Below are 15,199 nucleotides of genomic sequence, written 5' to 3' on the forward strand. Positions count from 1 at the left end.
CTGTCGGTTCTGCCTGCTCATGTCGCGGTCAAGTGCCGTAAGCCAGTCCGCAAATATGGCACGGGTCATCCACGACCGCCCGTTAGCGACGTACTTGACGGGAAGGCTTCTGTTTCCCTTGAAGCAGCGCGGTTTAGCACTTTTCCCAATAACTAACGGGGGACGCCTGTCCGACCCATCCATATTCGTGCACAGCAGCACTGTCACTCTTTTCTTGCTGTGCTTGCCACCCTGGCAACGCTGCCCTTTAAAATCCAGTGTCCTCGCTGGCAGCATCTCGTAAAAGAGGCCCGTCTCGTCCGCGTTATAAATATCGGACGGCACGTAACCGCTCATGATATCAGCCACGTTGTCCACCACCCATTCTGAGGCGCCGCCAGTGTCCGCGGAACTTGCTTCCCCGCACAAAACTTTCCCGACGACGTTGTGCCTCATTTTGAAGCGATTGAGCCAACCTGTGCTGGCCTTAAAGTCATCCTAGCAAACAGGCATAATTGAGGGCCTTCTGCTGAACAATGCTGCCGCTAAGCGGGATGTTCTTGGCTCGCGTTTCGACAAACCAGGTGTAGACAGTCTTATCGAGCTCTTCGTAAGTTGGCTGCGTCACCTTCTTGTGTTGAGCTGAAGTGCCCGACGCAAGTGCCTTGCCGATGTTTTCTTTGCTCTTGAGTATCGTTGATAACGAACTCGGCGCGATGCCAAAATCTGCCGCAATAATCGACTTCTTCTTCCCGCTTTCTGCTTCGGCGATAATACGCGCTTTTTCTTCTAGCGAAAGAAATTTCCGCTTCTTCGCTGGCGGCGACATCCTAGGAATTCAGCAGAGCAGAGACAAGGCGGATTTGGCAGAGACGCGACGAGACCACGCTAAACGGTGCACACACAAAGGAAGAAATGGTGAAGCGGAGTGGGCTTCTTCCTGCACTCTCGCGTTTTCCTTTTTTTTTTTTTCTCCGACAGGACACGAAGCTCCGCCCACCGATGGCTCCGCCCACCGGTCCACACAGACTGCCTGAAACGCGCTCGGTGCCTAGCAGACGACGCGGCCACGGAGGACGCGGCCGAAGACGCTAGCAGATGGCGTGCGCTGGCGCATTTTACACGCGCTTTCGAGGAGCCCCTCTTCGCTTGGAGGCCGCGAACGCTTACCAGCCAACACCGCTAGCAAGTGATCATGACGCGCTTTCGTGCTTGACAGGAAACCGCGAGCACCATGACAGCGAGCTACATCAATCGAAGAACTTCAGCAAAGAGCCAATGAGCGGGGCGTGACGTCACTTCAAAAATCACGTGGGCATCTGGAGAAAAAAAAAAAGCACACTAGTGTGTGCGCGAGGAGGATGTGCGATTGAGTGTGCGTACCCCCCCCCCCCCCCCCCCCCCTCCAACAGCCTGCGATGCAAAAAAATTAACGGCGGGAACGGGAAAGTCGCTCTTCAGCACTCAACTTCTGAAGAAAGACAAGACGGAGGGGCCACTCACCCGCGAAAATTCGCAAAAAAAAAATTCGTAGAAGCGAACACGTGCTCGCAAAGTACTTCGTTTTTGAGGAAATTTTAATACATTAAGTGCTATGGGGGTTTCACGGGGAATGCAAATTACTTCGTTGTGGCGAAAATTTCGTTGAAGCGGCGTTCGTTGTACCGGGATTCAACTGTATATTGAAAAATAAGACGAAGATCCTCGAGGCCTACGGGAAGACGCATTCGACGAAGCGGACAAGGATTCGTTTTCCTACGTATCCGGACGTTGAAGACGCCTTGATAAAGTGGCTTCAGCATGCAAATGCAGCACACCTGCCTGTGAACGGCACGCTGCTGCGCGAAAAGGCCGATGAGCTTGCACTGCGGCTGGGCCATGAAGCATTTAAGTGCAGCAACGGCTGGTTGTCCAGATTTAAAGACCGCAATAACCTCAAATTCGTGACAGTGTGCGGCGAAAGCGGGAGCGTCGACCCAAATGTTGTCGAGAATTGGAAAAGGCATACATTGGCTCCGCTGCTTCAGCAGTACGCGGAGGACGATGTTTAAAACATGGACGAGGCCGCATTGTTTCACAAAATGCTGCCTACGAAGACGTTTGCCCCAAAGGATGCGGTAGTCACGGGAAAAAAACAACCCAAGGACAGAATAATCATTCTGTTTGGTGCGAATATGTCCGGCAGTCACAAACTGCCGCTGCTGATCATAGGAAAAGTGGAGAAGCCTCGGTGCTTCAAGAACGCACGACTTCCTCCTAAAGATGACGTGCTGTACAGAAGCAACAAAAAGGCTTGGATGACGGCAGCGCTGTTCGAGGAGTACGTGAGGCACCTTGACCGTAAGTTTGCTGCCGCGGGACGAAAAGTTGTTTTTGTTGTTGACAACTGCCCAGCCCACGCCGACATCCAGAACTTGACAGCAGTTAGGCTTGTCTTCCTGCCGCCGAATGTTACAGCTCTGTCGCAGCCTATGGACCAAGGCGTTATTCTGCAAGCGAGGAAGATTTATCGCTGCCATTTACTTAAAAGGATCTTGTTGTGCTACGACAACAGTAAGCAATATTCCGTGGACCTACTGGGTGCCATTTGCCTAATCGTGTACGCCTGGAAGCAGGTGAAGGGAGATATGATCAGGCGTTGCTTTATGCACGCTGGTTTTTCCAAGCAACAAGATGTCAGTCCCGAGGATGCATCTGATGCCAGCTGCACACTGGATGATGAAGGAGAGTTATTGTGTGCGCGCATGACCGACTTCGACGAAGAAAGCGGCGACGGGAGCAACGGATTGACCTTTGCGGACTATTTGAGCGCCGAACTTGATGCCCAAACGTCGTATGCCGACTTGGAAGGAGAAATATGTGACAACGGGCCTTCCAGCGAAGTTGAAGGCGATGTTGAGCCCGCCGGAGCACCAGCTTTAGCTGCAGTCGTCGAGTCGCTGAACGTTGTGCACAGTTTTGTGGAGTGTAGCGGCGGTAACAGCGAATTGCTGCGCACTGTAAGCAGACTGGAGGACGCAGCCTACGGTGCGGCTAACTACCGCGCCAAGCAGTCGCGCATCGATGACTACTTCAAGTGACCGTTTTTCAGGCGAAATAAAGGCGCAGTATTGATACAGCCACGTTTTGTACGTTTATTTCTCGTTTTTCGTCCATTTTTGATAATTCGAAAACCCGGTTAATTCGTTGATTTTTCGCGGTCCGACGGACTTCGAATTAACGAGGTTCCACTGTATTGCTTGGGAGGGATTTTTTTCGTTTCACTCGCTCCTGTCCCACCAGTGTCCTGAATGATGCATGGGTGCACTTTCTTTTTATTGGTTTAATTCATTGTGGAAGGGATTTGCCAACTCCTCGCCACTTCTGGCTCTTGGAGACTTCCTTGCTGTTTCTTCAGTATTTTGTAACAGCCAGTTGACAGGTTTACATGGTTGCAAATGGTGCACTTCTCACAAACAGATCTGAAACATGAAAGTTAAACATAGGCATCAGTATAGTGAATCTGTCAGTGACAGAGCAAAGGTTCTGCGATGGCTGTGTGGCTCACTGGTGATGGTGCTCGGCTGCTGACCCGAAAGACACAGGTTCGATACTGGCCGCGGCGGTCCCATTTCAACGGAGGTGAAATGCTAGAGACCTATGTACTGTGCGATGTCAGTGCATGTTTAAGAGCCCTTGGTGGTCAAAATTTTCCGGGGGGCCCTCCGCTACGGTGTCCCTCATAGCCAGAGTCTCTTTGGACGTACGTTAAACCCTATAAAGCAAACCAAACCATGATTACTGTGAGATTAAGGGGATGACTTGCTTTCTAACTAGTACCTAACTTTTGAGATCAGGCGACAATCATGTGGGAACCTGTACAGATGTAACCCTAACTTCTTTTTTGCCTCTTGTCTTGTGTTGGTACAGTTGGTGCGTGACAACGCTGACTTGCGCTGTGAACTGCCTAAGCTGGAAAAGCGCTTGCGAGCAACCATGGAGCGAGTGAAGGCTCTGGAGAGTGCTCTGAAAGAAGCGAAGGAAAGTGCCATGCGCGACAGAAAGCGGTGAGTTTGTGTCGTCATTCCCTTTTACACCACACGTCTCAGTCCACCACTCTTGTTTACCCACTCTGCTCGCCAGCAGTACAGACAATAATTAGTCGTAAGCACCTTTGTTGGCTTTCTGTTGGGTAGAACTATGGGATGAGTTGGTTCCTTTATTTGCATTAATATATTGCACTAGTTAGTTGTTGTCACGGCTAAAATAATTTTTCCTCTGCAGTTAATGATTTTGGTCACAAATAGGTTTATCGTGCTTTAAATGGCGATGTGTTAGGACCTAGTCGAGTTGATTCATGTAATCAGAGTTATGATGCATACTGAAAGTACCTATTTAATGGTTGATAGTTCTTAAATTTCTGGGTAGTAATACAGTAAAACCTCATTGCTATGTTCCTGGTTCACATGATTTTTGGTTCATATATTCAAAATTGTGAGCAGTAAAAATGTCCCATAAAGTTATTGATTTTATTCCTTTAATACTTTTCTGGATAATACAGTCAAACCTCGATACAACGAACACATGTATTACGGATTATTGGATATATCGAACTATTCATAAAGATTTTAAACGAACTCATGAAATTTTTACTTTATATAATGAATGCAGTTGGCCATGAAGCAGATATATCAAACTCCCCAGTGCCAAGTGGTACTTGTTCAGATGGCAGGTAACAGGCTTCGCCGCACTACACAAGTGACTGGTAGTGGTGCGGCAGGCGCCCGCGCCAAGGTTCGCGCTTTTATCTTGCACTCACGAACAGCGGCACGAGAGATACAGCGGCGTGTAGGGTTGTAGTCCGGCAGTAAGCATGCGTTCACGCCTCTCACACCTGCCAATGGAACAGCGTCCTGGAAGCAGCGATGTGGATGGTTGTAGGCATGCAGGAACCATCCTGCGCTCACATTAGCTGCCACGGAGGTGGTGAAAACGACGATAGCTTTTGCTCTGACGTACCACTTTCTACGCTACATGGCTGTGCTGCGGGGAAGCCACTCTAGCTGGCACCCGACATGTCGCCATTGCGTGCTTGAGATGCTACACGGTGAAGCCAGCCTGTCGTTTGATTTTTTTTCGGCCTCCGGAATCGCCAACAAGCACCTTCGAAACGTCGCTGAGACCTGGGAGAAGGCCTCTCCAATCATCTTAGTTGCCGTCCAATCAGCGACTAAACTCGCGCCACCACTGCATGCAATCCTGACGAAATATTATATTGCGCATTTCAGCTGTATTGTACTATTATACGATTTTTCACCTGTTCTCTATAACGAGGTTTTACTGTGTGAATTCCCAGTAAGTCCACTCAAAAAAGTTAGTCATTTGTGATCGTATGATGCGTTTAGTGGGCGCAAACATGCGCGAACATAAGAGTGGTCTGAACTTGGTCACCTGGTGGAGCGCGACATTAATAGACCAATGGCAGTCAGCTGCCAGGGTGGCTTTTCACAAAGTGTCAGAGCAGTGGGGGCGAAGTGTTTGGCTACCAGGTTCAAAATATTGACAAATTCTGGTTGTATAATACATTTAGCAAACAACCGCAAATGTGCAAACGTATGAGTGGGCCGATGCTAAGAGTATGCAACATGAAAAGCTAAAATGAAGCTGCAGTCACCTGTTGTGGTGGCTCCTCTGCAGTGCCTAGGTGTGAAGGGGCGAAGTACAAAAAAAACGCCGCATTAATATAATACCCCTGTCACACGGGCATTTCGAGGGCCCTCGAACCGATAGTCGATCGACTCGAAGGCAATCGAGCGCTGCCACACGGGCAGTTTCAATGGCGATCGAGTCAATAGCCTATCGAGTCAACGCAGTAGCGCAGAACTCCATTGAGATTTCGAGGGCCTTCGAGCGCTGCCCAAGGTTGCTAGCGTTGCTTTGAGCGGCGCCAAGCGCACTTTCGTACACGACACATTCACGGTGCAAAAACATGAACAAACATTATTCGCATAAAATTTAATGCAAGCAGTCTGTAAAATTATTTTTAAATTATGTTAGTCTGGTTTTAAGCGCATTAAGCGCATTAATTTTGCGTTGCTTGCGTACTTAACGTTGACAACATGGCGGCACCCTGCCCGCCCGCTTCACAGTGATAACAGCTTCGTCGCTAATCCCTCAAAGCAATATCGTGTTCTAAGCTGTTGTATTCGCCTTCGATTTGCGCATTCTTACCCTCACGTAAAGATTCAAGAGACAAATAGCTCTTGTTTTCCAGATATCAAGGCGATTTTCCAGGTCTTAAGCCTGACGAAGCAGCTCTCCGACGCAGTTGGACTGGCTTGGTTTTGGCTCGTCTTGTATTAGAGTGGCTACAGCAGTGTCTGCATATGCCCGTCGCATACGTGCAATTAAAAGGGTTTTGAACGACTTTCGCGTATGCGTGTATTTCAGCATTTAGTATACATTTATCAAATATTTTGTTATTTTTGCAAAATCCAAAGTAGCGATTGTGGCGCCACACATCCGTGGCGTAAGACACGAGAACCATTTCAATGGCCATCGAGATTTGCCGTGTAGCAGCGGCGAGTTCGATAGCGATTGAGAATCTCGAAGACCCTCGACTCGAGGGTGATTGAAACTGGCAGTGTGACAGGGGTATAATACAAGTCCGACGTTCTCATGGAGACACAATGTGGAGAGGAATTCCCAGTGCCTAAAGGCAAGGGTGCAAAGTGTGTGAGAACTACAACGGTGCACTTACACGTGAGCGGGCGTGGCCTGGAAAACACAACATGAGCAATAACACTGCAGCAGTCAGAGTGGGCCGCCACAGTGCCTTTCTCGAAATGCATGGGTGAAAGGGGACGAAGCATCCAAAAACAGCAAAGAGGAGATTCCGGCTACTTTCGCCATTGCCGTCCACGGAGTGAATGTTTTGGGAAGTTTTTCTTCTGTGCAGTGAAGAACGCAAATGTGGACCAAATTATGCGAGCGCTAGAAAACAAGCTGTTGATAGATCTTCTGCCAGTAAATGCTAATGTTTACATTTTTCAAAATTAGTTGGTGTGGATAGTACCATATGTTTTCCTAGATAACGCATTTTTTTTCTGCATTTTTTAAAACTCGTATCAGCGAAGTTCTGGTGTATAGCAACTTATAGAGACTCAGTCCCACGATTTATAGGGGCGCCCTTTCAGCCTGACCCCAGCATTACTTGGACCAATTTTTTAATGCCATGAAAATCAAATTAATGAGGTTCCACCGTGCAAACGTAATGGCATCTTGGCAATCGGAGGTGGCACTATGATGAGCACATTTGAGATATTAAAAATTTAGCAATGATTTGCTCAGTAACTGTTATACAATGGTTTTATGGAACATATGGTGGTGCTGCGAAGAGATTTTAATTATAAAGCGCATCTGGTAAATTGAAGGTCCAAAATTCAGGACTCTGACTCTACTCTCAAAAATTGTCGCAGCAAGATGCATACTGCTGATAAAAGTGCATTTTTAAAGCGTATTTCAGCCGTGCTCACTGTAAATCTCTCCCCTCTCCTGTGCATGAATTGTTGTTCTATGTTCGTGCAGATATATGCCTTTTGAAAATTTTACTGTGATCACATACCTTTACATGTAGCCTAATTTTGTTCTGGATATGAATAGGAATGCTGAAATGCTGCCTTGGGCACTGAGCTAAGTTTTGCTTGAAAAAACTGTTTCCAACAATGAAAAATGACTAGGTCAGCTCTAGAGCTCCACCATCCTGTCCAAATCCATGCAACAACCCTTGTGTGGCCTTGAGCCTGGACAATCAACTCCCACTGTTGCTAAATGTGGGTGTGTGAATGTTTCAGCTACCAGTATGAGGTGGATCGCATCAAGGAGGCTGTCAGGCAGAAGAACCTCGCAAGGAGGACTCACATGGCACAGATAGGTGGGTGAAACTGAATTTGTTGTGTCCCTGTGATGCTGCGTTGTGTTGTGCTTTCCTGTGAAATTGGACTATTTATTCATGATATGCTGACTGTAGTGCACAGTCACACCTGCGTCTTGATGAAATCTGATGCAGCATTTTCTTGGTTTTTCTAGTGTGGTAGCACTACTTAGGTGTATTTTCCGATTTCGGGCTTACATACATACGTTCCTGAAGCCTGCTTTGTGCCAGGCGGCCCACCTGCCAGTGTACACCTACCTGGCAGGCCTGGGGTGAAAGGTACAACTGGGTGAAGGCCTTCAAGGTAAACATCTTTGCAGTAAAGGCCTTAAGGTGAAATGCCTTCCAGGTAAAGGCCTTTAGACCAAAGGATGCTTTCACATTCACAGCACGTAAGGACCTTGAGTGCCCACCATAAATAGTGCTACTTCACAATATTCCGCACCTAGCCATGCTAAATTCTCTGCTAATTTTTTCCCTGCGGTTTGTAGCCAGTGCACTTTGCATAAGTCATCAGGCTGTCTTTGAGCAGAACTACATCACGTGTTTTTTGCACAATATGCGTATGTCTGCTGACGTCCTCACTCTGATTGCTACGTTTTTTTGTGCGTGTCAGTACCTGTATCTGCTTTAGCTAGAAAGTAATGCAAGTAGCTGGTCCATATATCTAAGTCATGAGGAAAAAAGGAATCTTTGGATCGAGCATTCCTTGGTGCTTTGAACTGGACTGTAACAGGGTCTGTATGCGTGGCATTCTGCTAAGCAATTGAAGGCCACAAATGTCAGTTAACCATCAAGCTTTTGCATGCCAAACTGCCCTTTGATACTTTGACATTTATTAAAGCATAATCGTTGCTGAGCATTGACCCATGTTATGTGAGAGAGCACTCTGATGCTCTGCTACATGGACACAATGTAGGATACTACAGTAACTACTTTCATACAGTAAATGCCAAAGGGAAAAGGCAGCAGACGAGTTTTCAGTGAAAGTGGAATTGCATTTATGAAAATTGCAAAGCCAGTAGTTGCTGTGCAGACGCCAAAAGTGACTGGCAACTGCTTTTACACTTTTGGTAAAGAGGCATGCAAGCCATTATTTCATCAAAGAGCTGTTTTTAATTGTGTAAAAGGCTCCAGTGGAAAAATCCTTGTTGGTGTGTGTCAGCAGAGCCCCCCCCCCCTCCTATCTCCTCCAATTGTCTTCGCTACTCCCAGGTGGTAACAATAGCCTAAATGTGTGTACTCTCATTTGTGATGTTCTTTAGGCCTACAGACCCTCTGGTCTTTAGAGCTGCATGCAAAATTTGGTTCATGGAAGGTTTTCAACCTGTACAGTAGGCACACATGGTGATGTTGCAAAGAAGCACCCTCGGGTATAGAACAGAACTTTGGAGTGACAAAATTTGCATCAGGCTGATATGCTAATATTGGTCCTGCAGGGATGCAAACTAGCACTGGCACCCTAAGTCATGGCTCTAGGGTGCCTCTACGCAACATTCCTCTCCAGGAGCGCTGCATCGAGGCACCCTATGCAGCTTAGTTTTGTGGAGCCGTGCGCCGCAGTACGGTTTTGTGGCGCCCTGTTTGTGCAGCGATGCAAACTAGTACTTGCTGACGATGCCGTAAAATAGGAGAAAGAGCCAACAACAACTAATGCTTTAAAATGCAGCAGCTCTGTATTCTCACGGAACGAGTAGAATCGGTAAGCTTAGAGAGTTAGAAATTATGATGACCGGTGGTAGAGGACTGTTGACTGATATTGGATGCTCCTGTGCCAGCTTTCAATAGAGTCCTGATGGACTAAATTATTATTGCAGCGCATTTATGCCATTCCCTCTTACTGTGCTGTTCTTGTTCAGTTCATTCATTGGCAGACCAAGCCTTGCGACGGGCTCTCTTTTGTGCAGTGCCTTCACAGCTCATGTGAAGGGCCTCATTATAAACACACTGTTGGTTTTTTGTTTGCAGCTGATTATATTAATTGTTGTTTTGCTATGTTCTTTGCACAGCCAAGCCAATCCGAGCCGGCCAGCCCCACGCTCCCCACGCTCCCGTGGGAGCTGCCATCCGCGGTGGTGGCATGGTCTACCAACCTCCCAATGCAGCCGTGGAAAAGGCTTAGGTGAGTATGTTTGCTATGTGCCTCAGGTTCATAAGCCAGTCAGGGGTCGTGGTCAAGATAATCTCCCTGCTTCCAAGCGAGAAATTATGTGGGAAAATTACACTTGCCCCCACAATTTTATGCCAGAGTCACTCAGTTTGGGCAGTGTTCCATGCATCAGTTAACGGAAGACGACCTTGCTACATGGAGCTTCATGCTCATTTCAGTCATGCTCCACCTTCTGACTTTCTCTCTTCTTTCTTTCTTTCTTTTTTTTTTTCACTGAGGATATTTTAGGTGTCGCCATTGTTGAACGCCTGCCTTGCGTGCATGGCAGGTTGCAAGCCATCTTTGTGACACATATTAGACACAACACAAAAATTAAAATGTTACCCATTTCTTGATGGGTGTTGCTTACGCCAACCATTCCATCTCTGCCCGAAGCATCGTTTTGGGCTAGACCCTAGCATTTGTTTGCCAAATTCAGTCAGGAATTGGCCGCTCGATCCAACTTTCTCCTGCCAATCCCCACCTCTTTTTCTTGCCCAGATCATGGACACACACAACACACAGCCGCAAAGTGCACGCAACTGCAGCTGCTAGCACTCGCAAGAGGCCGAGGAGAGAAGGAAGGCAAGAGGAGGAGGAAGAGGAAGGAAGAAGAGAGAGAGAGACGCTGGGCCTTGCTTGTTTGGTGTCACGTGCCTGCAGGCATGGGACTCGCAACGTGTTCCTTCAGGGTTTACCCACACTTCTTCCCTCCAGTGCTTCCTTTGTAATTTTTTATTTCTGTTTTTACTTTACGCCACCCTTCCATCTTGCCTTCGTGTTTCAGTCCTCTGGGACCTCCTTTGTGCGTACTGTGTCCTTCCAGATACCAGCAACAGCAGCAGCAGACAGCAGTTTTTAGTGCAGCAAATGGCATGCAGCTTCTTTCCAAAGATGGCAGCAGTGAAAAAAAAAAAAAGTTGCTTTAGAGGATCAAACTGCTTTCTGGTCTGCTCTCCCCCTCTTCCCCCCCCCCCCCTCCCCCTCACTTTCTCAGTCCTAAGCTCACTCTTGTGTCTCCCTATCAGACTGGTGATAACTGTCAAGACTCTGCACCAAAATGTTGCTCAGCGCACGTGCATTTTTAGTTTAGCTGGCTCGTTGCTTTGTCGAAATGCGGTAGGAACTGGCCCTGTATTCATCTTTAGCGTTTCTTTGTAAAAGTTCCTGCAGCTTGCTGCTTCTAATGAAGATATTGTTCCAGGGTGTTATTTCTAACAAGAATCCTCACTTTTGCTTTCGTTTACACCTTGCATACCCAGCGAGTAAAAAAAAAGCAAAAAAAATTTTGGGGCTTTGAAGGCAGTGGTTTGTTTTTACGATGTAATGTACTCGCACAGCTTGGGGAGGCGTTTAAGTCCATCGCACGGTATAGTGCCCTGCCTTTCTCCTCATTGTGTCTTTTACTTGGTTGCCTTCTGTATTTGTTAATTGCCTATTGTGTACCAATGTTGCAAGAGCGACACTTGCATGTTATTTGATGAAATGCTGTATGGTTGCAACGTGCGGGTGTGTAAAGAAAAAGTCTGGGGTTTTCTGTTCGAAGCTACACATCTGGAGTACAACGCAAGCTGTGTGGGCAGGTGCTATGAATTGATGCGGGTGCGTTTCTTCCAACAGCATTGAGGCATGTTGTATAAAGCTAATGGCACTGGAGTATGGGTTTTCCTTTTCATTGCTCATGTACATGTTCGGTTCAAATTTTATGGCCTGCACTTTCGCACACAGGTGTGATGGTAGGCGGGTCGGCTGTGAGCGTCGCGCTTGTTATGCCTGGTTGGCGCCTGTATGTGCCGGTGTTGACGGAACGTCAAAGTGACTATGAAACCATACTAATGTGGCATCTGGTCTGTTGCGTGCATGTCTCCTTTATATTCTTTGTGTCCACTGTGACTGTGCTCAGACACCCATTTCACTGTTTGCCTACATTTCTTGGGAAATGTCTTTTTCCCTTGTTTTTTTGTTCCCTTCACTACTTTTCACTCCCGGGTTTTGATTTTGTTCGAGGGAGCGCCCACTGTTGTGGTACACAGGCAATCATCTGCACCCTGCAGATGCTACCGAACAAGTGTGGCGTCGGCCTCGTTGAAGAGATCAAACCTGCTCCTCGTGAAGCAGAGACTCTCTTTCTCTCTTTGCCTCTTTATTTTTTTATTTTTTTTAACCTTCCCACCGTTCTCTCTCTGACATGGCCCCCATTCCCACGGCTTGTACATAAATTGCCTAAAGGAATGCTCATGCCTGATGTCACATGAGCAAGCTGGCTCTCAGTGAATTCAGTCTCTCTGTCTATGAAAGGCTTCGTAATGTGGCCGATTTGCAACTCACTTGTGTTTGCCTGCTTCCAATGGTGCAGGTGCAAATTCTTGTTCTGCAGATCTTTAGCTAGGTGCCCGTCCATCCTCTTGTGTCTGTCATTAATCCTCCTCAGTGCAGTGTCTGTCTGCAGTGTTTCTTTTGGGGCTTGTGTGTTGGGCCCTCCCGAACCCCACGGTCCTTCCCCTCAACAGGAATGGAAAGGAGGGAAATGGGAGAGTTGCGTACTATATATTTTTGAAGCAGTGCTGCAGGTGACGTCCTTGAGGTTTGTTGTGCCTTTCTCATGGTGATGACCAACACATGCTGCGCACAACAGACACGTGCACTCAACACACATGTGGACATACAACAATACACAGACTGACAGACAGACGTAGACTGTGGCGTGGAAACCTTGAATCTGGGGTATGAATGCCGTTGTACGAGAGAGAGAGAGAGCATTGGTGTGATACGTCCTCGGGAGCCCCCAGTACTTGTCTATTTTTTTTCTTCTTCTCCTTTTTCAGACTTTCTTGGTGTGCATTTTATGTTGCTGTCTGGACCAAAAAAAAAAAAGTTTGGTAGTCTTCGTTGTCCACCCAACGCCTGGAAAGTATGCATCGAGTCCTTTGTTGTGATTGCTTTGAGCTTGATGCGTGGTCTTCCGTTGTTTTTTTTTCTTTGTTTATATATATACACCTCTTGCTTTTAGCTACTGTTAGCTTGGCATGGTAGGGAGGAGGGGTGGGTACAACTGACCTTTAAATGGCTGTGAACAGCAGCCTGCAATAGTGATGACCCCTCCTGATATTTTCCCTTCTTCCTATTTTGTAGCTCATAACAATTATTTATATACCGTGTGTTTTGAGGCGGTTGTTATAATAATAGAGTTGAATAGCTGTACTATTTTTTATTGTTTCGATGGAATGCACTACAGCTTAAGAAACATACAAACAAACAAAAAAAGATGTGTACACAATCTATGCGCGGGCTTCGTTCTCAGCCGCGAGGGGAACTGTAGCCTTCACAGTGCAAGCTTCTGTTCTCTTCCTGGGGATATATCCTCTGGGCTTATTGTTGCCTCGTTGCTCTTTCAAGCTGCGTGGCCTTGCTTTACTTTTGCCCACAAATAGCACTTCATCCGGTGCATGATGGAAAAGGTGGGATTGCCGTCTTCAGAAACCACAGTGTAGGCTCATTATTGGCGGTTTGCGCAGCATCATGGTGGGCTAGTGCAATTAGTGCATGCAGCATACACACACACACACACTTTGGGCTTTTGTGGGGCGGTTTGCTTGTAATGGTTCTTGCAGGCGGGATTGTGTCCGCACCTAAACCACCTTTTGTCTTATCCTTTATTTTTTTTTGCAATGTGTCCATGGGAAGTCAAGCGTTAAAGTAATTTATGGAAAAAAAAACATTGTACCGTACTGTATGTGGCTTAATAAAAGTTTTGTTTTCTGGTGGTAACCTGTCCGGTCCTTGTCTTATTTAAAGCCTGTCACAGACAAGCATGGCTGTTGCAGCCTTCTAGGTAGATGTCATTTTCAAACATTGTCGTTCTGTATGTTTGGTTATTACATTTTTACAGCAAGATTGAGCATCAGGATATGTGGTGACTCGGCTGTCAACCTTCATCACTCCACAGCGCACCGCGTCTCCTTTGTATTGGCAGGCATATGAAGTGTGTGCGAGACCATTCTACACACAGAAAGGCCACTGCAAAGGTGCGAAGATGTCGTTCGAGTCACCGAAGGTCTTCAAAGAAGGCAACTCTATTGATGGGAAGGCCCCAAGTGCCACTGCAGCATGTCCGCTTCCTCCAGCAACCATACTAAATCAAAAGAGCCCGGTGTCGCCAGACACCATACCATATTTACCATACATACCTACCATATTTACACGATTGTAAGTCGACCTATTTTTCAAATTTTTAAAATTTGAAGTGGGGGGACCCCGCAGGGGGCGTCTGCAGCTTGCAGGCGTCGGTGAGTGGCGACACCGCGGGTTCCCGAGCATCCGCAGGGACATTCCCGCAGGGGGATGATGGTGAACCGTGCATCACCACAGACCCGAGCACCCGCGTTTCACCGTGCGTGGCATCGCCGTGTCCGGGGAAAAGGGGATCCTGGTGGTTGAGCCGATGCCGGGCGTTTGGACTTTTAAGGCCCCTCGGTGGAGGCAACACACCACTTTGGGCCCAGCTTCCTGTAGACGGCACCTCCGGCCTGACCCAACCGGGGGAAATCGGCAGTTGCCTTTTCCTGTCCTCCCCTCCGTCTTTCACTTTCCTATCTCTTTCTCACAACTATCCTGTCTCCTACTCACTTCCTGGTTTTTCTTTTTTTCCTGGCGGCGAGGGTTAACCTTGTGTGACCAACTACCCTGAGTTGCATCATATTTGGTTATAGTTGAGGTGCACAGCTGGCGTGGGCAGGACTTGCTTTCAAGTTCCTGTCCCGTCCCCTCGTTGGACTCCGTGGTGGGTGGCCGGCACCATGACCGAATAACTACATTTTTTTATGGCTCCCCCCTTTTCAAAACCAGATCGCTCTCTCAAGAGAGGGCAGAACGAAGCGGAAGATTTTTTCTCTAAAAAGAAGCAAGCATTTTCAAAGTTTCATGTTATTCACAGTGAATGCGAACAAAAGCAAGCCCGAATAATTTCACCATTTCTTGTTTCCAAATGTTTAACAGATGCCTTGGGCCCTGGTTACAAGTTATCAAAAATGGCCAGCGGCGACCTACTCCTTGAATTGCGTGAGAGCATCCAGTGCTCGAAACTGTCAAGCATTGCTTCCATAGGAAGTATTCCTGTCTCCGTGACTCCCCACCGATCATTTAACTCAGTCCGAGGCGTT

The 15,199-nt window shown here is 47.4% G+C and overlaps 1 protein-coding gene across 5 annotated transcripts in view; it reads left to right on the forward strand.

Annotated features, from left to right (window-relative positions):
* Window positions 1-13,808, forward strand: part of Khc (kinesin heavy chain) — a 100,292-nt gene extending 86,484 nt beyond the window's left edge. For 4 of the 5 annotated variants that reach the window (XM_077658297.1, XM_077658298.1, XM_077658296.1 and 1 more), the window contains 4 exons: window positions 3,889-4,025; window positions 7,812-7,891; window positions 9,901-10,013; window positions 10,542-13,808. In XM_077658297.1, the coding sequence (XP_077514423.1) occupies window positions 3,889-4,025; window positions 7,812-7,891; window positions 9,901-10,013 (330 nt within the window). In that variant the 3' untranslated portion in view covers window positions 10,542-13,808. Of the gene's footprint in view, window positions 1-3,888; window positions 4,030-7,811; window positions 7,892-9,900; window positions 10,014-10,541 lie in introns of those variants that run through there. The other variant, XM_077658299.1, reaches the window with a different exon arrangement.
* The last annotated feature ends 1,391 nt before the right edge of the window (window positions 13,809-15,199 follow it).

Source organism: Amblyomma americanum, chromosome 3 (assembly GCF_052857255.1).
Source record: "Amblyomma americanum isolate KBUSLIRL-KWMA chromosome 3, ASM5285725v1, whole genome shotgun sequence".
NCBI classification, from domain to species: Eukaryota; Metazoa; Arthropoda; class Arachnida; order Ixodida; family Ixodidae; genus Amblyomma; species Amblyomma americanum.